At 37.8% G+C, this 25260-nt stretch overlaps 1 protein-coding gene across 8 annotated transcripts in view; it reads left to right on the top strand.

Annotated features, from left to right (window-relative positions):
* Positions 1–24719, top strand: part of MARK3 (microtubule affinity regulating kinase 3) — an 82572-nt gene extending 57853 nt beyond the window's left edge. For 2 of the 8 annotated variants that reach the window (XM_070751813.1, XM_070751802.1), the window contains 9 exons: positions 102–201; positions 409–521; positions 4448–4601; positions 6902–7119; positions 10096–10199; positions 13271–13528; positions 17442–17468; positions 22448–22492; positions 24148–24719. In XM_070751813.1, the coding sequence (XP_070607914.1) occupies positions 102–201; positions 409–521; positions 4448–4601; positions 6902–7119; positions 10096–10199; positions 13271–13528; positions 17442–17468; positions 22448–22492; positions 24148–24493 (1365 nt within the window). In that variant the 3' untranslated portion in view covers positions 24494–24719. The remainder of the gene's footprint in view (positions 1–101; positions 202–408; positions 522–4447; positions 4602–6901; positions 7120–10095; positions 10200–13270; positions 13529–17441; positions 17469–22447; positions 22493–24147) is intronic. The other 6 variants (XM_070751825.1, XM_070751809.1, XM_070751841.1 and 3 more) reach the window with 3 other exon arrangements.
* The last annotated feature ends 541 nt before the right edge of the window (positions 24720–25260 follow it).

Genomic DNA, 25260 nt, shown 5'->3' with positions numbered 1-25260 from the left:
TGTCAAATAAGGCAAAATTACTTGCCTTCAGTTATCTAAAGTATTAAGATGTTTGTTGTTGTTGGAATAATATAAAAAATATAAAAACTTTTTATTTGCAGCAAATAATGAAAGATAGATGGATCAATGCAGGACACGAGGATGATGAACTTAAACCTTTTGTGGAACCAGAATTAGACATTGCAGACCAGAAGAGAATAGGTAACCTATGAATTGAAAAAGGAAGCATCAATAATGAATAAAATAAATAGTGTACATTGTAATATGGGGTACTGCTTTGTTTAATGTGCAAATTTATACAGGACAAATATATATGCCATAATATGTCTATAAATTGAATTGAATGTTCTATTATACACCTATAATTAATATAATACGCCAATCAAACTTGAACATTTCCAATTTTAGATATTATGGTTGGAATGGGATATTCTCAAGAAGAAATTCAGGAATCTCTGAGTAAAATGAAATACGATGAAATTACTGCTACATACTTACTACTGGGGAGGAAATCATCAGAGGTAAGCAAATTTTGCAAACTAACATTATACACTGAATATAATCACAAAGCATATTGTTTTATTAATATTTCATTAAAATTAATATTATGTGTGTGGTCTATGTGTGTGTTCAGTATTTAGCATCCCAAGTTAATTCCCATATCAGTTATGCAGCATTTCTTTTTAAATAGAGACATGAATTTAAAACCTGAAGCAGCTTGTTCTCATCATAATAAACTAGGATATAATATATCTCAATTGGCTTATGTAACATTGAATATAAAAATAAATAATAGTTTGGGTTAACAAGCACCTTAATACACTTGAAGTAGTACATTTAGGAGACACAGTTTGCTGTTATGGTTGAGGCATAAGGTTAGAAATTAAAAAATAATCCCTTTTTGAACAGGGATTATTCTTCAATTTAAGCAAGATTTTATATTTTCTCTCTATGTTTCTGTTATTTTACATGTATTTGTTTCCTTTTTTAAGATGGAAGAGAAAGGAAATCACACACACACACAGCAAGCATTTTCAGTATTAATAAAGTAAAGATAATGGGACAATGGGGCAACTAGCACATGCCCCCCCTTCTGACCATTAAAAGTTATGTGTGATTATGATTGCAATATTGATTGTTGATTGTGTACTATTGCTTGTTTTTTTAAGTTAATGAATTTTAGCCATAGTTTTAATTATTAGATTTGTACTTATATTGTTTTATTGTTGTTGTGAGCCGCCCCAAGTCTCCGGAGAGGGGCAGCATACAAGTCTAATAAATTATTATTATTATTATTATTATTATTATTATTATTATTATTATTATTATTATTATTATTATAGTTCTAGAAAGAAATTACCAGAGTTATTGACTGATATCCTGCTCTTACATTGAGTCGCTGTAGTCAGGGGAGATGCAGATGTAAGATATTAGGTGGCCATTCATCTTAGTGATGTTGAAGTGAACTCTGAATATTCATTGGCAATTGCCAACTGATACCAAACATGCAATGATAGCAGAAGCACTAAGGAATTGTATACAGTGGTACCTCATGATACGAACCCCTCATCTTACGAACAACCCGAGATACGAACCTGGGGTTCAGAAATTTTTTGCCTCTTCTTACGAACTTTTTCCTTCTTACGAAGCCACCTCCGCCAAGAAGCCCCGCCGCCCGGCTGTCGCTTTTTGAAACAGCCGGGGGGCTTCTCAGTGTCCTCCTGAACCCAAACGCCAAACCCGAACTTCCGGGTTCAGCGTTCGGGAGGCCGCCAAGAAGCCCCCCGGCTGTTTCAAAAGACAACAGCCAGGCAGCGGAGCTTCTCGGCGGCCTCCCGAACGCCGAACCCGGAAGTTCGGCAAAGGTTCGGGTTCGGGAGGCTGCTGAGAAGCCCCGCCGCCCAGCTGTTACCTTTTAAAACAGCCGGGGGGCTTCTCGGCGGCCTCCCGAACGCCGAACCCGGAAGTTCGGGTTTGGCGTTTGGGTTCAGGAGGACACCGAGAACCCCCCCAGCTATTTCAAAAGGTGACAGCCGGACGGCGGCGTTTTTTTGCAGGGGTTTTTTTTCATTGCACGGATTAATTGATTTTACATTGTTTCCTATGGGAAACAATGTTTCGTCTTACGAACCTTTCGTTTTACGAACCTCCCCCGGGAACCAATTAGGTTCGTAAGACGAGGTATTACTGCATTTCTTTTAATAACAGCCAATATTTTAAAAGGAAATCTGTCTTCCCCACACCACCACCCCTGTTCCTAATTGGAATTAGGGAAAGAGAAAATAACCACAGCAACTAGAAATGTTGAATTAAATTATTGATTATCCACCATCAGATCATTGTGGACTTTTAGCAACCACATAAATAGATTTTCTCCTTGAGGAACTGCATCTAATCTGGTTTTCCACATCTTTCAGTAATAAACTGATTACTTTGGAACTGAATCTATCCAGCTTGCTCGTGATCATCCTGTTCTTCTTTTCCCCCTTTTACCTTTTCTAATATTAGAGTCTTCTTCAGAGATCTAGATATTTGTATAATGCAGGTGAAGGTTTGTTCTCTGAACTTGTGGGTTGGTTTCTGAATGTTTTGTTAACTAGTCTAGTAATATCTTCCGCAGAGTTTAGGGGTTATTACCTAGACTGGTAACAAAATCTTCGGAAACCAACCCACACACTCGGAGAATGAATCTTCATCTTCATCCTATACCCAGCTTACAAATATTCACCATTTGTATAATGTATCCAAAGTAGAATATTTTGAGCCTGGTCATTTGTGCCAGAAGTGAGAACACTGGATAGATTTATTCAATGATTTACCGATTTTCCTCACTGGAAGAATTTCAACAATCAAAATGTCCATCCTACCTAAAATATTATATCTGTTCTGAACTATTACAATCACTCTGAAGAAAGAAAGAATTCTTTCAAAAACTAAATAGAATCATAACGAAATTTATTTGGGCAGGAAAAAACATAGAATTAAATTACAGTATTTACAAGACAATAAAAAACAAGGAGGATTCGGACTACCTGATTTCACAAATAATTCTATGATTCTGATCTTAAAATGCAGGATGGCTTTGGAAAAAAACTGATAATTCTGGGTTTTGTCAGTTTGAATTAATTTCAGCTGGATGGATTGTGGTAGAATGTCTGAAGACTGCATGCAGTCTCCCACCACACTGCAGTTGTGTAATCAGAATCCAAAATGGCCTGTTTGCAGCAGCTTTTTCAGGTTTAAGATAGGAAGTGGAGCAGGAAACTGTTGCAGGCAAAACACTCATATCCCCATTTTTGATCTTCCCAACCACACCCAACCAGTTGCTAGGAATAGAATCACTAATAGTAATTTTAGTCTGATTGTTTTTTCAGGAGTATTAAGGTTGAGAAAATTCTTACAATACAAACATTTTCTACCCCATCTTGAATTATTTTAACACAGCATAGACTGTGGAAACTTTTGCATCTTATTTGGAAACCAAGGACCCAGAGTATGGAGGAAGAAGGGAGAGGCACACATTGCAAGATGCTTGAAGTCCAGTGTGAAGTTTCCACAGTCTGTGCTGATTTGGGGAGCCATGTGATCTGCTTGTGTTCGCCCACTGTGCTTCTGTAAGTCCAGGGTCAACACCATAGTTCCCTCTAAGCTGAGCAGTGTGCAATCGCTCACTTAAAAATCATCATCAACTCAGAGTTTTCCAAACCTGCCCAGAAGCCGAGAGGGAAAGAGTGAGAGGGAAGGAGAGAGAGAGGAAGAGAGAGAAACAGGTAGAAAAAAGAGAGGAAGGAAAAGAGAAAGAAAAAGAATGGGAGTAAGGAAGAGAGAAAGAAAATCAAAATCTAGTTTGAAAGTAGCTCAACTATTTAAGTGGCATTTTGAGTTGCCCTATTATGAGCTCACTGTTATAGACACACAGTACAGTATTTTATTTTGAAATTCTCTGAGGCAAAACAGGGTGGGTTGTTTGTTTGTTTATTTATTTATTTATTATTTTTGTGCCGCCCAGTCCCGAAGGGACTGCCGCTCAGACATATACTTTTCCGCCCACCCCCCCAAAAAATCAGAGGGAACACTGGTCAACACAGCTGTCTACCAGGAGATTTTGGAGCACTTCATAGACGAGCTTTATGGGGATGCTGATTTCAATTTCACATATTAAATTTCACCTTTTAAGTTGCATTACTGAAATAAATGAAGTTTGCATGATATTTAAATTTTTCAAGTTTCACCTGTAAGTTTGGTGAAATAAGGTATAATGACTGGCTTTATACATCACATTAATCCAAGCCCCCTTTCTCCCCATATTATAATTTAGCATCGTGTGTAAAGTCAGCCACAAATTAGACTTAGTTCTCCATCTGGGCTGGAGTTTTCTTTATATTCTTATTGAATGCTGATCCACATTGATAATGACCTAACTTTTGTCCTATCTATTTATATTTAGTTGGATGCTAGTGACTCAAGCTCTAGCAGCAACCTTTCTCTTGCTAAAGTCAGGCCAAGTAGTGATCTCAACAATAGCACTGGACAGTCTCCACATCACAAAGTTCAAAGGAGTATATCTTCTAGCCAGAAGCAGCGAAGGTACAGCGACCATGGTGAGTGACTTTTCATTGTCTCAGAACTCTTCTGCTGTAGAATATCAACACATGGGTGTAAAAGTTGAGTCTCTGCCTCCAGAGAAGAAGAAAAGACTGTGCCGACAACGAAGAGTTTAGCATATGGCTTAATCAGAAAATTCTGAATTTAATGGTGGAAGCCAACTATGTAGTACAGCTTTTCTGGTTGCAGGTTTAGCTGTTATTCAAGGAAATGGACTATAAATGTTGATCCAAATGTGTTGTCAAAACTAATAAAGGGATGTTTGATTAATTTCTATTCCTTATGAAATACATATTTTGACACATTGCTGTATATTAATACCCGAATACCTTTTCATTATAGAATAGGAGTTTATTAGATATGGTCTATTGACTTATCTCTTGCTATTTCCATTAGCCACAGCACAATTTTAAAACTCTTATGTTTATACTATATAATTTATTTAAAGCTTATCAATAGCAAAAAATATCAAATAGCATTCTTACCTAGTGGAAAGGTTTAATGAGCATATTTTCCCCCAAGATTTCTTCCCGCAAAAAACATTTCCTTCTAGTTCTGTTGTCTGATGGTGTATTTGTGTTTTTGTTTTCATGCAACAACCTTACTAAACAGGAAATGTTGGAGAATGGCTGAGAGTTGTCTAAAACAGAGGAGTCAAATCATATCATCTTAAGATGGGGGAGGACATAATACCTGTTCCAAAGCAGGATGTAACCTTCCATTGATCCACATTCAAGCTTGTTCTTAATTGGCACTATCTTCAATTGTACAGAATTAGAAGATGTCTTTAATTTTTTACACTTTGGTTTTAGATAGAAATGCTGCACCTACTAGTAGAAAAGAAAAAAAAATTGCCCTAGGGCTGTGATAGCCAACTTAAGGCATGCAGAGCCCTTTCTGCGGGCACGCAAGTTATCACCCACCTCAGTTGTATCACTTATGCGCGTGTGAGTGCGCTTCCCACTGACCAGCTGATTTTTGGGATGGAGATGGGTACATGCACGGGAGATGTATGCACGGGGATAGGGGGCACGGGTGCATGTGTGAGGAGCTCTGGGGAATGTTTTTGGTCCCAGGAGGCTGCAGGTATTTCAAGTAGTTTTACTCAAAACACTATACAAGCCATCTGAATATAAATACATATATACAACAGGAACAGGAAATGCCTGATAGGAGCAAATAGAAGTAAATCGTATAGAGGCAGGAAATTATTATTATTTATTATTTTTTATTATTATTTATTAGATTTGTATGCCGCCCCTCTCCATAGACTCGGGGCGGCTCACAACAATAACAGAGACAATGTAAGAGCAAATCTAATAATTTAAAAAACACTAAAACCCCCATTATTAAAAGCAAGCATACACACAAACATACCATGTATAAACTGTATAAGCCCATGGGAGATATCTCAGTTCCCCCATGCCTGACGGCAGAGATGGGCCTTAAGAACTTTACAAAAGGCAAGGAGGGTGGGGGCAGTTCTGATCTCCGGGGGGAGCTGGTTCAGAGGGTCAGGGCCGCCACAGAGAAGGCTCTTCTCCTGGGTCCCGCCTAACGACATTGTTTAGTCGACGGGACCCGGAGAAGGCCAACTCTGTGGGACCTAACAGGTCGCTGGGATTCGTGCGGCAGAAGACGGTCCCGGAGATATTCTGGTCCGATGCCATGAAGGGCTTTATTGGTCATAACCAACACTTTGAATTGTGACCGGAAACTGATCGGCAGCCAATGCAGACTGCGGAGTGTTGGTGTAACATGTGCATACTTTGGGAAGCCCATGATTGCTCTCGCAGCTGCATTCTGCAAAAAATGCATCACAAAACAATGCCAAAGAGCAATACAACTGCATGCAAGGCAGACATAATACCTATAACAGTAGGGAGGCCTTCTAGGCCCAAAATGGCAGGTAGAGGGGTGTGGCGCCCCCCCTCCATGGCCCATTTTTGGTTGCAGAAGGCTGCAGGGAGGCGTGCAGTCGCACATTCATGTGAGGGGTATCTGGGGAACATGGAGGGTGTGTGCACATGCACAGGGGCCGTGAGGGCATGTGCACATGCACAGGGAGCACATTGCATTATGGGTGTCGGCACATGTGCGTGTGTACCCATGCGCTTCCAGCACACAACAAGAAAAAGGTTAGCCATCACTTCCCTAGTGGGTAGGCAAATTAAGAAAAGTAGAGGTCATGTCCTCACTGAATATTTCTTAGAATATAGGTACTTATTTCTTAGGTATTACCTTTTCACGGATACAATCATGATATACTACAATTCTGTGCTGTTGCTTTTTTCAGCTGGTCCATCTATTCCTCCAGTAGTAGCATATCCTAAAAGGAGCCAAACAAGTACTACGGACAATGACCTCAAAGAAGAAGGGATTCCATCAAGGAAGTCCAGCAGCAGTGCAGCTGGAGGAAAAGGAACTGCTCCTGCTAGCCCTATGCTTGGGAATGCAAGCAATCCAAATAAAGCTGATATACCCGAGCGTAAAAGAAGTTCTGTTACACCCAATGTAAGTTGTGGATTTTCTTTAAATTATATGACTATTTTACTCTTCAATCAACCTTATGTATTAGGGGCAAAATGCATTAATTTTTTTATCAGTAAGAACCATGGTATCTCAGGCCTATTCTGTGCTGGATCAATTTCTGAACAATATCACCAGAGTGTGTGTATGATTGTGAGAGTCTGTTGATTAGGCTTTTTTCCTCCTGTGTCAGCTTAGAGCTTAGAACAAGTCATTGTTATGATACTGTTACAATGTTTTAATTATTTTTGGACAGTCTATTAATGTGTTCTATAAGGGAAATGGACATTGACTCATTTCTGATACATGATATAGTTTTCCAAAAATACCATTGGAGATGGTTCATTGAAACTTTGATTGTGGAAAGTAAAAAATGTGTCTAGTAATTAAATTTGTTGCTTTAGAGTCAGGTAAGCTTTCACATTTAACAGGTGAAAGAGGTGAATGAAATAGAAATGAAAAAATGCACATCTGGATGTCTGAGCTATTATAGTGAAGTCTGAGTTACAGAATATTTAGTTCCATAAACTTACACTCATTTAAAGTAATACTGAGACCTGGTTTGGAATAGAATGGAATGGAATAGAATAGGCCAAGTGTGATTGGACACACAAGTAATTTGTCTTGGTGCATATGCTCTCAGTGTACGTAAAAGAAATGATACATTTGTCAAGAATCATAAGGCACAACATTTAATGATAGTCTAGGTACAAATAGGAACCAGTCAATTTAAATTGTAAGGATTGTATGCTCAATCAAAAAGAAGTTGCAAACCAACAAACCAATAACACAGCTGCAGGATATAGAATTGGAATTAAAATCCACATCAGCAAAAAGACAGTGATAGACCATCTGTCAGAATTCAACATGTACAAATCTCCAGTACCAGATGGACTACACCCCAGAGTTCTAAAGTAACTAGTGGAGGTCATCGCTGAACCACTTTTATCACATCTTCCAAACATCATGGCTCACAGGAGAACTACCAGATGATTGGAAACGAGCCGACGTGGTCCCCATCTTTTAAAAAAGGCAAAACAATTGACTCAGGAAACTACAGACTGACCAGCCTTACTTCAATACCCGGGAAAATACTAGAAAAAATGATCAAGAAACAGATCTGCCACCACCTAGAGACAAATAACATAATAGCCAATAGCCAACACGGGTTTGTCAGGAACAAATCATGCCAAACCAACCTCATCTCATTCTTCAATACTGTGACCAAATCAATTGACCAGAGCTACGCAGTGGATTTAGTATACCTGGATTTCAGCAAAGATTGACCACAATCTATTACTCTGCAAACTAGAGAAAAGTTGGATAGACAGCAACACTACCAGGTGGATTGACAACTGGCTGACCAACCGCACACAGCGAGTAGTCCTAAATGGGTCCATGTTCACATGGAAAGGAGTCAGTAACAGGGTACCACAAGGATCAGTTCTAGGCCCAGTACTTTTCAACATATTCATTAATGAGTTAGATGAGGGAGTAGAAGGGGAACTAATCAAATTTCCAGATGACACCAAGCTGACAGGAGTGGCCAACACCCCAGAGGATAGGCTCAGGATACCGAGAGATCTAGACAAACTAGTGCAATGGGCCCAAACAAACAAAATGAAGTTCAGTGCAGAAAAAAGTGGGATCCTAACCTAGGTAAGAAAAACTCAAAATACACATACAAACTAGGCGAAAACACTCTCAACAGCAATGAATGTGACAGAGATCTTGGAGACTTAGTGGACAACAAACTAAACATGAGCCAACAATGTGCAGCGGTGGCTAAAACAGCCAACACAATCTTAAGCTGCATAAACAGAGGAATACACTCCAAGATAAGGGAGGTGCTAATACTATATATAGTTAATGCTATAATGCCCTAGTTAGACCACACCTAGAGTACTACATTCAGTTTTGGTCACCACACTACAAAAGAGACATTGATACTCTAGAAAAAGTGCAGAAGAGAGCAACCAGAATGATTAAGGGACTAGAAACTAAAACATACAAGGAAAGGTTGCAGGAATTGGGCATGGATCGTCTAGCAAAGAGGAGGTCCAGGAGGGATATGACAGCAGTCTACAAATACTTCAGAGGCTGACACAGGGAGGAGGGGAACACATCATTTTCCAAAGCACCAGAGAGCCAGACAGGGGACAACGATTGGAAATTGCCCAAGGAGAGATTCAACCTGGAAATAAGGAGGAACTTTCTGATTGTGAGAGCGATCAGCCAGTGGAATGGCTTGCTTGCAGAGGTGGTGAACGCTCCAACACTAGTGACCTTCAAGAAAAGACTGGGCTGCTGTTGGACTAGTGTGATGTAGGGTTTCCTGCACCACCAGGGGATTGGACTAGATGATCTGCAAGGTCCCTTCCAACTCTGATAATAAATAAATAAAAAGTTGTCAGCAAAATTAGTCAAGAATTCTTGAAAGGTCATGCTTAAAGATTTTATTTTCCAATAAATGTTACAATAATTTTCTATAGATATTCTCAGTCACCCAGGTCATGGTTGTCCCAAAGGTGCTTTTTCAAGACGCAACATACTTCCCTGGTTGGTTAGCCAGTTTTTCATCCATCTGGTGGCTTTGCTGCCCATCCCACATTTTTCTACTTTATTTAGTAGTAGGTTATGTTCTACTCTGTCAAAAGCCTTACTGAAGTTCAAGTAAACCACATCGACAGCATTCCTCTGGTCCACTAATTTTGTCACTTTGTCAAAGAATGCTATAAGATTAATCTGTCATGATCTGTTTTTGACAAACCCATGTTGGCTTTTGGTTATTACTCTACATTATTATTACTATAAATTATTATTATTTAACTAGACTTCCTTTGCAGTTGTTACAAGTAGACCTTAGATTTGTATTTTAATCAAAGTTACACATTATACTTAGATTCTGCAATGATCCCTTCCTTAGGTAATCAATACAAATGTGATTTTTCTTTTATCTAGAGCAACACTACACCTGGAGCCATGACACGGCGAAACACTTACGTTTGTAGTGAACGAAATGCTGCAGACCGACACTCAGTAATTCAAAACGGCAAGGAAAGCAGGTAAGAGTTTCTAAAAGGAGGCTATGGTTACTATTTCAAGACTATTGAAAGCATATCGGTAAAAGGGTACTTTTTAGTGAAAAGGATGAAAAAAGCAAACAATACAGAGATGTGCAAAATTATATCCTAGGCATATGTAGAATGTTCCTATGTTTCCCAGAATGGTCTGTTTTTCTCCTGAAATTTGCCAGATTGAGAGATTCCAGGGGAAGAACAGAATATTGTTGAGAACTTTATAACGTTTCATGCTTGGATTGCAGTTTTCCATTAAATTAATAGCTGAATTATTTAATTTTGTAATTATATACTTTAGTGTTTCCTGATTTGTCGTTATTGAAAATAAAATATCTTATTACTACATGTATGTTAAAAAGAATTTATTATTGTAGGGTAAAATATAAATATTTACAAAAATATCTGCCTCTGAAGACTAACATGCATATTTACCCCACCATATATTTGTTTTCAGTTTCTTCTGAACTTTCAAAACATTTGAATAATTGATTTCTACGTGAGTTCATGTTCTATTATGTATCAATATATAATACAACATGATGTTTTTTTATCTCTATCTAAGTTTAGAACATAACTAAACATTTTGATATTCATATTGGCTCATAAATTCTAAAGTATAAAAACAGGTGGCAAGTATCCCCCCCCCCCTTTTTCTCTCAGCATATTGTCTAGACCAGAGGTCTTCAAACTTGGCAACTTTAAGACTTATGGACTTCAACTCCCAGAATTCTCCAGCCAGCATAGCTGTCAAGTGTTAAAGGTTTTAAGACCTCTGATCTAGAATGATGACTAAACAGCTCATAGAACATATTTAGGGTAGAAGGCAGGAAGAAGAAAGCAGGGGGCAGGGGAAGAGCCGGGATAGCGCAGCAGGTAGAGTGCTGTACTGCAGGCCATTGAAGCTGACTGTAGATCTCTGGGTCAGTGGTTCAAATCTCATCATCGGCTCAAGGTTGACTCAGCCTTCCATCCTTCCGAGGTGGGTAAAATGAGGACCCAGATTGTGGGGGCAATATGCTGGCTCTGTTAAGAAGTGGTATTGCTAACATGTTGTAAGCTGCCTTGAGTCTAAGGAGAAGGGCGGCATAAAAGGCGAATGAATGAATGAATGAATGAATGAATGAATGAATGAATGAATGAATGAATGAATGAATGAATAAGATCCTTTCATTTGATATAATATCTCTTCCTTTGATGTTGCAATCACTCTTTGGAGAAATTGAATCTCTAAAACAAAGACATTGAATCTCTTTGCACACCTTTTGGGAATGTGTGTTTTGTTTTTTTAAAGCAAAAATAATAAATAAACACGTGTTTTTGAACGGGCATAATACATACCTTCTTTCTAACATTTCTTGGTTATAGAAAAGGTAATTAATTGGGTTAGTTTGCTGCACATTAATAGTAAGCCTGCTTAGTATTTAAAGAAAACTTTTTTACAAAACTTTTTTTTCCTGCTGGTAATGCCAGAAAAATCTGCTGCCTTTTAGCTATGTACTGCTATCTAATACAGTGGTACCTCTACTTATGAACTTAATTCGTTCTATGACCAGGTTCTTAAGTAGAAAAGTTTGTAAGAAGAAGCAATTTTTCCCATAGGAATCAATGTAAAAGCAAATAATGTGTGTGTTTGGGGAAACCACAGGGAGGGTGGAGGCCCTGTTTCCTCCCTAGAGATTCCTAGAGAGCCCCCACAGAGGCTTCCCCTGCCTTTTCCAGCCCTGTTTCCTCCCAGGAGATGCCTAGAGAGGCCTCACGGAGGCTTCTCTCCACCTTTTCTGGCCCTGTTTCCTCCCAGGAGATTCCTAGAGAGGCCCCACAGAGGCTTCTCCCTGCCTTTTCCATCCCTGTTTCCTCCCAGGAGATTCCTAGAGAGGCCCCACGGAGGCGTCTCCCTGCCTTTTCTGGTTACAGTTTCGGAGGCTCGGGTTTGTAAGTGAAAAATGGTTCTTGAGAAGAGGCAAAAAAATCTTGAACACCCGATTCTCATCTAGACAGATTCGTAAGTAGAGGCGTTCTTATGTAGAGGTACCACTGTATGGGCAAAAATATGAAATCTAAATAATAAAAATTATCAAATAATGGACTAGAGAAGCAAGGATTACTGTAGGACATTTAGTTAAAATCTGAAAATGTATAGAAAATCTTTGAAGTTTTTTGTAAGGAAAATATAGTTAGGAATCTTAGGTATTATTTTCTCCACTATCTTCTGTCTGTTATATATGTGTGCTGGGGGCGGGGTGTTTGTTTTGTTTCCTCACTTGCTTTTTGCAACTCAATAGCTTGCATGTTTATCACTACTTAACTGTATTCTTTCTGGCTGTGACTGAATCCATCTCTCTCACAAGCTGACTGGGATGCTCACTTGTACAGCTTGCCCCAATACATATCCCTATGTTTGACTGTGACATCACAAATCTTTGTCAATGTTAACCTTTCTCTGCATGTAAAAACAGTTTTATCCTCAAGTAAGGAATAACAGAGATCAATATATTAAACATTAAACATCTACGCAGAGGGGCGGCATACAAATCTAATAAATAAATAAATAAATTTAATATCAAACTAATTGGCATCCATTGTCTAACAACCACACACAATTTTACAATTGCCTTATGGAATAATCTTTTCTTGATCAGTATTTTAAGTATCTCTTACTCCTTTAGTATTGACAAAAATCATTTAAGCTTTCTATTATAGCCAGCTTTTGGGAAATATTAGAATTAACATTTTAAATTAAAATGTCTTTAATGTATTTTTCTTCTTCAAAAATACTTTTGAAAATCATTTAATACTTTTCTTTACATTCTTTTTAACCTGTTTTTAATCTATACTTTCTCCCTCTATATACACATTTTATTACTATTTTGCAATATGTTTATGTTGTAAAATGTACAGTATTTAACAATATAGAAAAATAATTGTCTATTATATTATAATCTACAAATCTTTGTCTGTATGCTATAGTAGTATATTATGCTGTTTGTAAACACAGCTTTGTAAATGATTGAGGTTAAACAGTTTAAATGTTTAAAGTCCTTTTGGCTTTCTTCTAGTACCATTCCTGATCAGAGAACACCCGTTGCTTCAACTCACAGTATCAGCAGTGCGACAACACCCGATCGTATCCGATTCCCAAGAGGAACTGCCAGTCGTAGTACTTTCCATGGTCAGCTTAGAGAAAGGCGCACTGCCACCTACAATGGACCTCCTGCGTCACCAAGTTTATCTCATGAGGCAACACCACTTTCACAGACACGAAGTAGGGGCTCCACTAATTTGTTCAGTAAATTGACTTCAAAGCTGACTAGAAGGTATGTATTTTTTAAAGATTCACAAACTAAGTTACAATGACTACAAGAATTTTCAGCACTGAACAGTTACACTAATATTCATGTGGCAAGTTTATGTGCCAGTGATTTTTTTTTCTGTGACTATTTTTTAAAGTTAAATGTTGACTAAAAAGTATGGAAATTATAGATGGGTTCAGGAGCATTACTTTGTCAGGAACTGCCTGTGTTTTCTCTCAGACAAATGTTATCCTAAAATGGATAACACAATAGGTTTTCATCCTGCAAAGAGAACTGTAGTTGTGGAAGCCAATTAAAATGATCCTTTTCAACAGTGTGAACCATGATGTAGAACATCTGCTGTAATGTGATGTATTTTAATAAATAGGAGTGTAGAAAATGTTCCATGTGCCTGGCTGGATCAGTTGGATTCAGGATTAGCTTTGATGGAACTGAATGAAACATTTTTTGATACTTTGGAGCATACACAGTCAGCAGTTGATCAAGATGGAACTATATACAGTGATCCCCCGATTATCGCGAGGGTTCCGTTCCAAGACCCCTCGCGATAATCGATTTTTTGGGATGTAGTGGTGCGGAAGTAAAAACACCATCTGCGCATGCGCGCCCCTTTTTCCATGGCCGCACATGCGCAGATGGTGGAGTTTGCGTGTGGGCGGCGGGGAAGACCCAGGGAAGGTTCCTTCGGCCGCCCAACAGCTGATCTGCTCCGCAGCGCGGCAGCAGCGAGGAGCCGAAGACGGGGAAACCCCATCTTCGGCTCCTCGCTGCTGCTGCGCTGCGGAGCAGATCAGCTGTTGGGCGGCCGAAGGAACCTTCCCTGGGTCTTCCCGCCGCCCAAGCAAAGGGGAAACCCCAAGATCGCTTGCCGCTTGCCCGTTCACCCGCCCGCCCGGCTGCTCGCTTGCCCGTTCACCCGCCCGGCCGCTCCGCTTGCCCGTTCGCCCGGCTGCTCGCTTGCCCGTTCGCCCGCCCGGCCGCTCCGCTTGCCCGTTCGCCCACCCGGCTGCTCGCTTGCCCGTTCACCCACCTGCCCGGCCGCTCCGCTTGCCCGTTCGCCCGCCCGGCTGCTCGCTTGCCCGTTCACCCGCCCGCCCGGCCGCTCCGCTTGCCCGTTCACCCGCCCGCCCGGCTGCTCGCTTGCCGCTCGAGAGCAAGAGGGGGAGAGATAGAGAAAGAGAGAGAAGGAAAGAAAGAGATGAGAGAGGGAGGAAGAGAGTGTGAGAGAGGAAGAAGCAAGATAGAGAAAGAGAGAGAGAAAGAAAGATGAGAAAGGAAGGGAGTGACGTCATCGGGTGGAAAAATCGCGATATAGCGTTTCGCAAAGATCGAGATCGCGAAACTCGGGGGATCACTGTAGTTCCAGATAAGGAGAATACTGTTCGCTAAAGAGAGGTAGGAGGAGAAAGTGCTGAGAAGATTGGGAGATGGCAGGACAGGGACACAAGTGGTGATATTGGTGTTGGCTGAAGGGATGTATTTCCCTTGCAGATGTGCCAGGTTGTAACTTAGAAAATCTTACCAACAGAATCTTTTTTCAGCTAACGTTTTTGTCTAGTTTCAAATAATTAAATTTACAGTTACAGATTTTATAAGAAATGTAAGAAAGAGGATTGTTTCTGTGGGCATTTATCTTTGTTTGGAATTATTGATTACTGGGAGCTGCACTTCCAAAATCCCATGTTTCAGAGATGCCAGTTGCAAATAATTAAGCCAATGGGTAAAGTCAATTCCTTAGTTGTATAACAGAGTTGTCAAATTCTCGGCCCACGGACTGGATGCGTCATGCGCTGGCCACGTCCATGCCCATTTTAGCAAAGGAGAAAAATGTCCCGATATGTCCCATGATGCCATCGTAATGATGGGAATTTGACACCCTATTGTAGAAGATGTTTGGTAAACAGAAGTATCTTCAATACTTCCATGTAAATTTGGATGTCTGTGGTACTTCATATATTGATTAACTGAGGTTCTTGTGGGGGTTTTTCGCTGAAAAATATCTGAATGCTCCTCAGCTGTTTTCTGTAAGACAGTTTTACTGTTCCAGCATTGCTGGATCATTTTAATGATGCCTGATTAGGGTTTAAATCACACGCCCAATATTAATCTTCACTTGCACTGATGCATTGGATATCCAATACAAGTCTTATGACTGATGAAAAAGGGAAGAATGCTGTTCATTTGGTAAATGGAACTTGGACATTGAGTATAGATAAAAGAGAATGTTTGGAGTTCTGTTAACAAAAATTAAGAGCTCTGGGGAAGATTTTTGGGCCATCTAGTTAATTTCTTTCACTGAATACCAGAGGTTTTATTTTTTTTAAAGTCATTTTAGTCCAAAACTGGAATGTGCAAAATTCAGCAGTTTGGGAATTAAATGTTTTTTCCCTGAGTAGGCAAATATTATACATCTCTAGCCCAAAATATTCAAATATTTACAAGGTGAGTTCCTATTGTATCTGAATTTTTTGAAGAATGTCTGTAAACATCCTGAAATGTACATGGTACTTACCTGCTCAGTATTTCAATCCATATCTACACTCTTGAATCATACATAAATATGATTCATACATTCTATAATTTATTGGCATACTTTTTAAGCAAAATCCTTTTGTCTAGTTATTCATATTTGTAGAACCTTGTTTATAATTTACATACATGTTGCCATGTTCAGAACAGATTCCTAAAATATGTACTATACATATATGTACTATATTTTATACATGGTTACCAAAGATATAATATGTGCATTTATTTATTTATTCAATTTTTATGCCGCCCTTCTCCTTAGACTCAGGGCGGCTTACAACATGTTAGCAATAGCACTTTTTAACAGAGCTAGGTTATTGCCCCCACAATCCAGTTCCTCATTTTATTCACCTCGGAAGGATGGAAGGCTAAGTCAACCTTGAGCCGGTGATGAGATTTGAACCGCTGACCTTCAGATCTACAGTCAGCTTCAGTGACCTGCAGTACAGCACTCTTACCTGCTGCGCTACCCTGGCATTATTTCTGCAAGTGGTCAGAATTATGTATACAACTGACAAATATTTAACTTTCACTCCAAAATGTAGTATTTTTATGCTTGGAATGATGTGTACATATTTCCCCAATCATCATCCTTTGTCTATGTATTTTAATCCTACAACAATGTTGTTTAGGCATTTAAAGCATAAACAAAATATGGGTGTTTTATTTTATTTGAAATATATGTGATTCTGTCCTTGGAAAAATAGAAAAAAATAGATGTAGGTCATATAATGAGGACATAAATTGGAAAAATACATTCCCCAGTGCTTTAAAATATACTGCTTTAGATGATGATGTTTGCTTATAGAGAGAAGCAGGCAGAAATGATTAAATCCCTATTTAAATCAACTGATTATTTATCTGAAGCTCAGAGAATGTAGAGGAAATTCAGAAAAAAACCCTGGCGAAACTACTTGTCAGTTTTTTTCCATCCAGTTTTTGATTACCCTTTTCTTCTTGAATGCTTAGTGAAATCTTCTGTTCTGATAATATTGTAGACAGAATGAGCATTTTATGTGGTCTTTCAGAATAGGTGCATACTGTCTACACAGTAATCTATTACACTACTATACTGTCCTAATTTAACTGCTTTCGGTTAATGATAAAATTTAGAAGGCAGAAGTGAAACGAAAGGATTCTCTGCTCTTCAGAAGAGGTCCTATATCAACTGTTGATAAGTACTAGGAGCACACAGAGAAGAAAAATGCTGAATTCCTCATGCTGAAAGGCCATCTATTTCAATAACTCTTTTTAATTTAATTAATGAATTTGAAATGTTTCCATATTTTATTCAGGTAGACTTATTCTGTGTCTCACACAATGAATTTTCAGTTTATTTCATAGTAACCCATTTGTTAATTATTATTTTGGCTTTAATTTCTTTTAGAAACATGTCATTCAGGTTTATCAAAAGGTAGGATTTTATTTATATTTTAAGAACCAGCTCTTGCGATTAACACCGAATTTGGCTTTTCTAGCCTTGATTTTTTTTTTCTTTTTAAAAATGAAACAACACTAAACCTTCTGCTGAGAACTAAATACTTTTCATGAACCCAAGAAAATAAAATAAAAAACTTCACATTAACTAATGATAATCCCTGTGGACTCTTGAATAATGAGATGCAAAGCATGCCTTGTGCGCTTTACTTACTTCAATAGTTCCAAAAATAATTTTATTCTTTATACTAATACACTTAGCATGCTTGTGATTGGAGATTGATGTTTGGTGATACTGATTTAAACGAGTAATGTACAAGAAGCAGGTAAGTAACTCAGAACTTGCTTTAATATCCACATTTTTAGTTTCAGTACCTTGCAAATTTCCACTATTAATACATTCAGAAGCAATTTATGATTTGCAAATAAACTATTAATATTGATAATTACAGTGTTAAATAGCTTCAGGATTTTCAGAGAGAGAGAGTTGGTAAAAATGAAAGGTGGTATTTCTGCTGCTTGTTTGATATTGATGAATATGTTGATCAGAAAAGGAGAAATAAAGAAGCTTGTTGCTTCCTACTTTTCTCCCTTGCCAGTTTGCAGCCAGGAAGAGCTTGTTGGAGCTTGCCTGAATATTCTGCAAGTTTGAGAAGGATTTTTCATACCTCTTGGTTTAAGAAAAAAATGGAATGTGGCTTACTGCATATATATGTAATTAGAGCTGGTTGGTTCACTGCCTTTGCCATTTGCAAAATTAGTCATCAGTTAGCACGTACTTGGTCTTTTTTGTTACTGCCTTCATTTTCTTCAGCAATTCTTAATGCACTTTGCTTCATGTTCTTCTCAATGAGAGCTTCTCCACTTTCATATGGACTGCACCCAGTGAAGGGCTACCAAAATTTTTACTACCACACTGTGGGCGTGACTTATGCAGGACGCCCTGCATTTTCTTTCAACATCTTTCAATGCAATTGGGTGCTTTGGGGTGGAGCTCCATTTTTGCTACCCCACTGCGTTCTCCTCCATCTGGGCAGTAGCCCACCCCTGACTGCACCTAGGCAGAGTGCACCTGCATTATAAGCAGAGTTTTCTTATGCAATAGGAGCTGCCTTAGCTTTATTTCCCCTCTTCTGGCTGCTGGATAGCCTCCCAGAACTACTGGGTAGGAAGAAGGAAGAAATAATTCTATTGGTAAATACACATTCAGTGTTTGACAGATACAACAGTTACGACTGCATATATAGTTGTCCGTTGCAGTGGTCTTCATTGTTAGTCCTTAAGGTTTTCAGCTAAATATAGATATTTTAGTGACTATTCAAAGTTACAGCAGTGCTGGAAAAAAGTTACTTATGACAGGTCCTCGCACTTACAACCATCACAGCATCCCTGACGCCATGTGGTAGAATCCAAGCAACTGGCAACCTCCTCATATGTACAGCAGCTGCAGTGTCCTTGAATCAAGCAATTGCCATTTTTGACCCTTCCTAGCTCCCTCCAAAAAACAAAATCTACAAGGAAGCCAGTGGCAAAGTTGCATGTCACTCAAAATCACAGTGATTCACTTCATGGCTATGGCAAAAAATGTAAAATTGGCTGCAATCACACTTAACAACCACACCACTTTACCACAAATTTTCTGATCCCAATTATGGTTATCAGTTGAGGACCACCTATAGATTGAATTCAGCTGTTGTTCTTGCAGGCCCAGATAACATTGTAAGGGTTACATAATTAAAGTTGTTGTCAACGTGCATCCCAAGCGGCATAGATATTGCTCATTTCACACAACGAATGAAATGCATAAGTTTTCAGTAAGAACAGTATTCCCCAATATTTGCAGTTATGTACAAAGTCAAACTTAAGTTTTCTGTAGAAATTGCCTGCTTTTATTTTTCTATGAGAGCACCTTGGTTCATTAGGCCACTGGATTTTTGGAATAATCTTAAAATGAAAGTTTATAATCTTTTTTGAGACATTTCATTTCAACTTTTGAGACAAAAATATACAAATGTAATGTTATATTCCTGCACACAAAACTGCTATTTCTTCCTGTAAAATTGCTTAAGACCTCTCCCCAGTGGCAGAACCATTTCAAATACAATTAAAATTAATTTTGCTTTAACTTATGTTGACTTCCATATATTTCCCCAGTGATATCTGCATCACAACAGCCTTGTCTATCTTTTAGTGTAGTTTTATACAGCTGTACTGGTAGTAGCAAATAGAGGCATGCTTGTTTTGACTTAAAACTAATACATTTTATTTTGTTATTAGAGTATAAACCCAGTGAATATTTTAGCTTTGTTTATTTAAAACTCTCTAGCACTGTTTCCCAACCCCACTCCCCAAATGAAGTAATAAAAATATAAGCATATATTAAAACATCTTTTTTTAAGGAACAAGAGAACAGCATAGACACCATTCAGACACTGAGATCACCAAGAGAAGACTGTCTATAAAGCACTTTTGATTCTGTATTGATTATTTATAACTTGAATTTTACTATGTTCTGCTCATATTGTTGTCAATTACAGCTTAATTGAAAGCATGAAAGCCATCTGGTTTTGTGGCCAACATATGCCAGTTTTTCAATTATAAATTCCTATTAGGTTTTTCTTACCATGTCAGTTAACTGCTTAATTTATATTTAACATATATCTTACATCACTATTTAACAAACTAACAGGATTTACCAGTACAAATGTTCTTGCATAACACAGTACAAAAACAATAAATTAAAGACAAAGATCATATTTCTTATTTCTCTTTTGCTATCTCCCAGTATATTTTCCTTTTCTAAGACACAATACAAATTAATTGAAGAAGTTATATTACTATTGTTATGTTATAGGCCAGTATTTCTAAGATTAAAATATTAATTAGCCTTTTAATTGTTCTATAACAGTGATGGCGAACCTTTTTTCCCTTGGGTGCCGAAAGTTCATATGTTATTGTGCAGGCGTGAGTGCCCACACCCATAATTCAAAGTCTGGGGATGGCGAAAATGGTTTCCCCCGACTGCTCCCCGAGGCTTTCGGGAGGCCTGAAACAGCCCGTTTCCCAACTTCTGGTGGGCCAGTAGGCCCGTTTTTCACCCTCCCTAGGCTCCAGAGGCTTCTCTGGAGCCTGGGGAGGGCAAAAATGCCCTCTCCCATCTTCGCAGAGACTCTCCAGAAACTGAAAATGCCCCCTCCCAAAGCCTCCGGGCAGGCCGAAAATCAACTGGCTGGAATGTACATGCAAATTGGAACTGAGCAAGGTAACGTCTTGCGTGCCGGCAGATATGGCTCTGCGTGGCACCTGTGGCACCCGTGCCATAGGTTCACCATCACTGTTCTATAGAATGCTAGTTTCAAATGGTATAGCTCTGCAGAAGCAGACTTCACATTTGTATGGAGATCTAGATTACATAGTTATAAATCATTATAGATACATAGTGCAGTGAACTGCAAAAAGAAGTAAGTTTAATTTTCACAGATTTGTGAAATTATTCAGAGTTTCATATCAATTAGCTTTATTTTCATACAATAGCCAGCCAGCCTCTTTAGAATATATTTAGATACTGTCTTAGAGCCTTGTTTCCTATACAGAATACAGAGTAGAATTTCACATGAATATGTTGAGCCAATCAAATATATATTTTATTGTTACTATATTTTATACTGACTTTTGTGGTAACATTTTCTATATCATTGAAACTAAAATTCCACACAAAGATGTGACAGTTCCACAATTAGGGATTCAAATAAGATCTATATAAAGACTTTGCCAGCATACTTTCAGTCCGGTACCTCAGACTTCTAAAAATGATACAGATCAGAAGTCGGATTTCAGGGACCATTAACATTGACTCAGCCTTAATGATCAAGGTTGACTCAGCCTTCCATCCTTCCGAGGTGGGTAAAATGAGGACCCAGAATGTTGGGGGAAATATGCTGATTCTGTAAACCGCTTAGAGAGGGCTGTAAAAGAACTTTGAAACGGTATATAAGTCTAAATGCTATAAGTGCTATTAAATTCATAATTTTAAATTATGTGGACCACTAACATGAATTTTTTTAAAAATTAAATAATATTTAGTGCACTATAAATAATGCAAATAATCTTTTCTGCAGACCACCAAAATTTTCTCACAGACCACAAGTGGTCTATGAAGCACCAGTTGGTGACCGCTGATAACTCTGAGCTTATCAGAGCTATTTCTTCCTTATTATCTAACAATTGATGGTAATTTTGTCATAGAAATTTTTTTAAGGCTACTTTAAATATATGTCTTTTTAAAGCCATATATTAATTAGAAAATATAGGTTAGTTGCGATTCTTGTTTCACATCCAGTTTATGCAAGTTTTATTTTCATATCTTCCTGAAAGAATTAAGATGTATCTATCGTGAATTATTAGGATTTAATATTAATAGGTAAGGGAGAAGTATGTTAAATTCGTGAAATTACAGAATAATAAAATTTCTGTAATAATACATATTTCTGAAAATATGGATAATGTGAACAGCAATTTATCAAATTGGCTATAAAATTTTCTTTATGTATCAAAGAAATGCTGATAAAATCCTGGGAAGAATAAAACACAAATATAAGTTGTTTTTATTAGCTTATCTTAAACTGAAATGAATTTGTATTACTTTAATGTTTTCTTTCCTATCTAGCATCTTCTGCAAGTAATTGAATCTTTCACAACCAACTGGTTTCTAATATCTCTAGAATATCTCAAACAATAAATACCGTAACTGAGCCTTCCCAATATATTTGAACAGAAAAGGTGCATGGTTTATATCCTGAATGTACTGATTATTTCAGTGTTTAAACCCAAGCAGTGAATTGCAATTAAATTGAATGAGATTTCAGTATGCAGTGTTCTGCCATCATTATTTGTGCTAGTGTAAGATTTGTCTTCTCTTTCCTGCTTTCTTTGTGCTTCGGCATTGTTTTCATTGAGGCTCCCGACTGAATATGAGAGGAATGGGAGATATGAGGGCTCAAGGTGAGGGAAACAACATTTTTTGCTTCAAATTTTAATTTAGATTAGTGTGTCTCGTTCTCCCCTCCTTCAAAATATGTAAGGGTGTTTGGTGGTGTTGGTGACGGTGACTTAAGTATCTGAATCCCAAAACGCCTCCTATTTGCGAAACTCTGATTAAGTCATTCAAAGCACATGATTCCGATTTCTCATGCAGGTGTAGACCTACTTCCACATCCTTAGAAAGAATCCATGATCTTAACTGCAATCTAATAAATCAACTCTGAGAGATCCAGCAAGTAGTTTACTGCTAGAGAATGCTCTCTGTTTAGCTTCAGATTGTCCCAAAAGTAAGCTGCTTTCATTGCCAGATAAAGGAGCTACATGCTGAAATTGCCAGTTCAGATGCTACGATGGGAAAGCATCCTGCCATAGAAGCAGTTTCACGTGACTAGGACTTAATCACAGAAATGTCTGAAGCAAGGGCTTTGAATGATGAGCTAATATTTTTTACATAAATTCATAGATTTTATTGGCCTAAAAAACCCTAACCACCACCACCTTCTAGGATCCTGTTAGAACATACCACATGCTGAGAAATTAAATGAAGTGTAGTTGTTTTCTTGAATGTCACAGTGTTATCTCTGAAACATTTGGTACAATTCTGATTCCATGCACAAAATGTAACAGTACTAGATATTTTTATTTTTTAGAATTTAGTTGATTAATATTTTTCAGAAGGGTGTGGCAATTTTTCACAGGATCAAGAAGCAGAAGAATATGCATTTCTAAAAATTCCTGTGACCCCATTTTCTCTTAGCTTATGACGAAAGACTATGGGAATTAGGTTGGGAAAGGAATGAGGCCATTTGTCATATAGAACCAAATGTATTTTTATCCAGAAGATTATAGTCCAATAAACAAAAATCTTAACCGCTGCTGGTGTAATTGAACCAGATCGCAGTTTATAATTTTAATTCTAGTCTACCTGTATATATAGTATAACAGTATTGGAATATGTATGTTAATTTTGCTGTTTTTCTGGAGCAAAACATAAATGGCAAATTTTGACCTATACAAATTATGAGTGGTAATTTATAAAATAATATGATGAACTTGTATTACTAACATAAAATATGAAAAATTATAATCTTAAAAAAAAAAAAAATTAAACTCTGAAGTCATCATCTAGCAATTATAAACTTTTAAGGAGTCTTTTCTAATAGGTTCATAGTGCAGCACCAATTTATTGGGTTTTCCCTAAAGAGTCTTAATAGTGTAAGTTGTTCTTTAAAAACCCCAATTCCCAATGTTCTATTTAGCATAGACAAGCCTATTTGTTTGATATTCTGTGAGGTTAGGAATATGACCAATAAGGGAATAAGATTTGGAGCAGAGAAGTTGCAGCAAAGTAATCTGCAATACTATAGTCACACTTCCATTTGAAGCTCCCACCGCATCCCCATAACATCTGCTTTCGAGAGGAAGTAACTGTGGCCTTTTCTAGCTTTAGCTTTATAGGGCTGTGTCTAATTCATGTGTTGCTGAACACTAACCTAAGCTTTTTTTAATACTGCTAGAAGAATGTTTTTAATAATGCATGCCTCAAAAGACAATAGCTTTTACTAACAGCAATTTCCAGGTTCATCCGTGAATACTGAAACTTGATTTCATTTCAGTCGTAACGTGGCTGTTGATCAGAAGGATGACAGCAAGGAAGCCAAACCCCGTTCACTACGATTTACTTGGAGCATGAAAACTACCAGTTCAATGGATCCTAATGATATGATGAGGGAAATTCGCAAGGTCCTGGATGCCAATAATTGTGACTATGAACAGAGGGAACGTTTCTTGCTCTTCTGTGTCCATGGGGATGGCCATGCAGAAAACCTCGTGCAGTGGGAGATGGAGGTGTGTAAGCTACCCAGACTGTCCTTGAACGGAGTTCGCTTTAAACGGATATCGGGAACATCTATAGCTTTTAAAAACATTGCTTCCAAAATTGCCAATGAATTAAAGCTGTAATGAGAAGAGAAATTGAGTTTGTAAATTAAGTAGCAAATTCAAGTGTTTTTTTGTTTTGTTTTTGAGGACATCAATGGTCATGTATAGAATACTTAGGGCAATAACTTCTGCATCTTCTGGATCGTGATATTAAAACAAAACAGTTCAGACAAAGCTGCTGAGCTGGGAGGGAAGTTGGACTTTTTTTATAAGTGCACTACAGCATTAAAGTTGCCTATGTAAAATATTCCCTTCTGCTTTATTTCCATTGCTTTGAGTCTTGACAAACCATCTAAGACACACCATGTATACATTTGGATATTCCTCCTGTTGTGTGGATGTGTGAATGTACAGTATGTGTGTATAATTATAATATAAAAGTATTATATGTAAACAATTCATTTATAGCATCAGAACTGTACCAGTACCTCTTCCAGGTTAATTTTGGTGCTAAAATTGAAACGGCCAAGGTGTGAAAGCCCTTAAGAATACTAAATAATTGGTAAACACAAATTTCACAGTTCACTGTTGTGTTTAAGATTATGAAGGTTTGGGTTAATGTGTATGAACATTGTTCCTGTGTTTTTTAAATTAATTTTCATGATATGATTTAAATTTCCACCCCAAACCATTATTTCTTTTCTTTTGCCTATTTATTATTATTTAAGTCTGAAATCAATTTAAATTACTTAATTATGATAATTAAAATTGTGGGGGAATGCTTCAAGGTTACATGTTTTTCCTTTTCTAAGCTGTTTAAGCATTTCATCCTCACCTTTTTTCTAGTA

Source organism: Erythrolamprus reginae, chromosome 1 (genome assembly GCF_031021105.1).
Source record: "Erythrolamprus reginae isolate rEryReg1 chromosome 1, rEryReg1.hap1, whole genome shotgun sequence".
NCBI lineage: Eukaryota > Metazoa > Chordata > Lepidosauria > Squamata > Dipsadidae > Erythrolamprus > Erythrolamprus reginae.
Note: the sequence above shows the minus strand (reverse complement) of the source record. Positions and strands in the feature narration are given on the sequence as shown.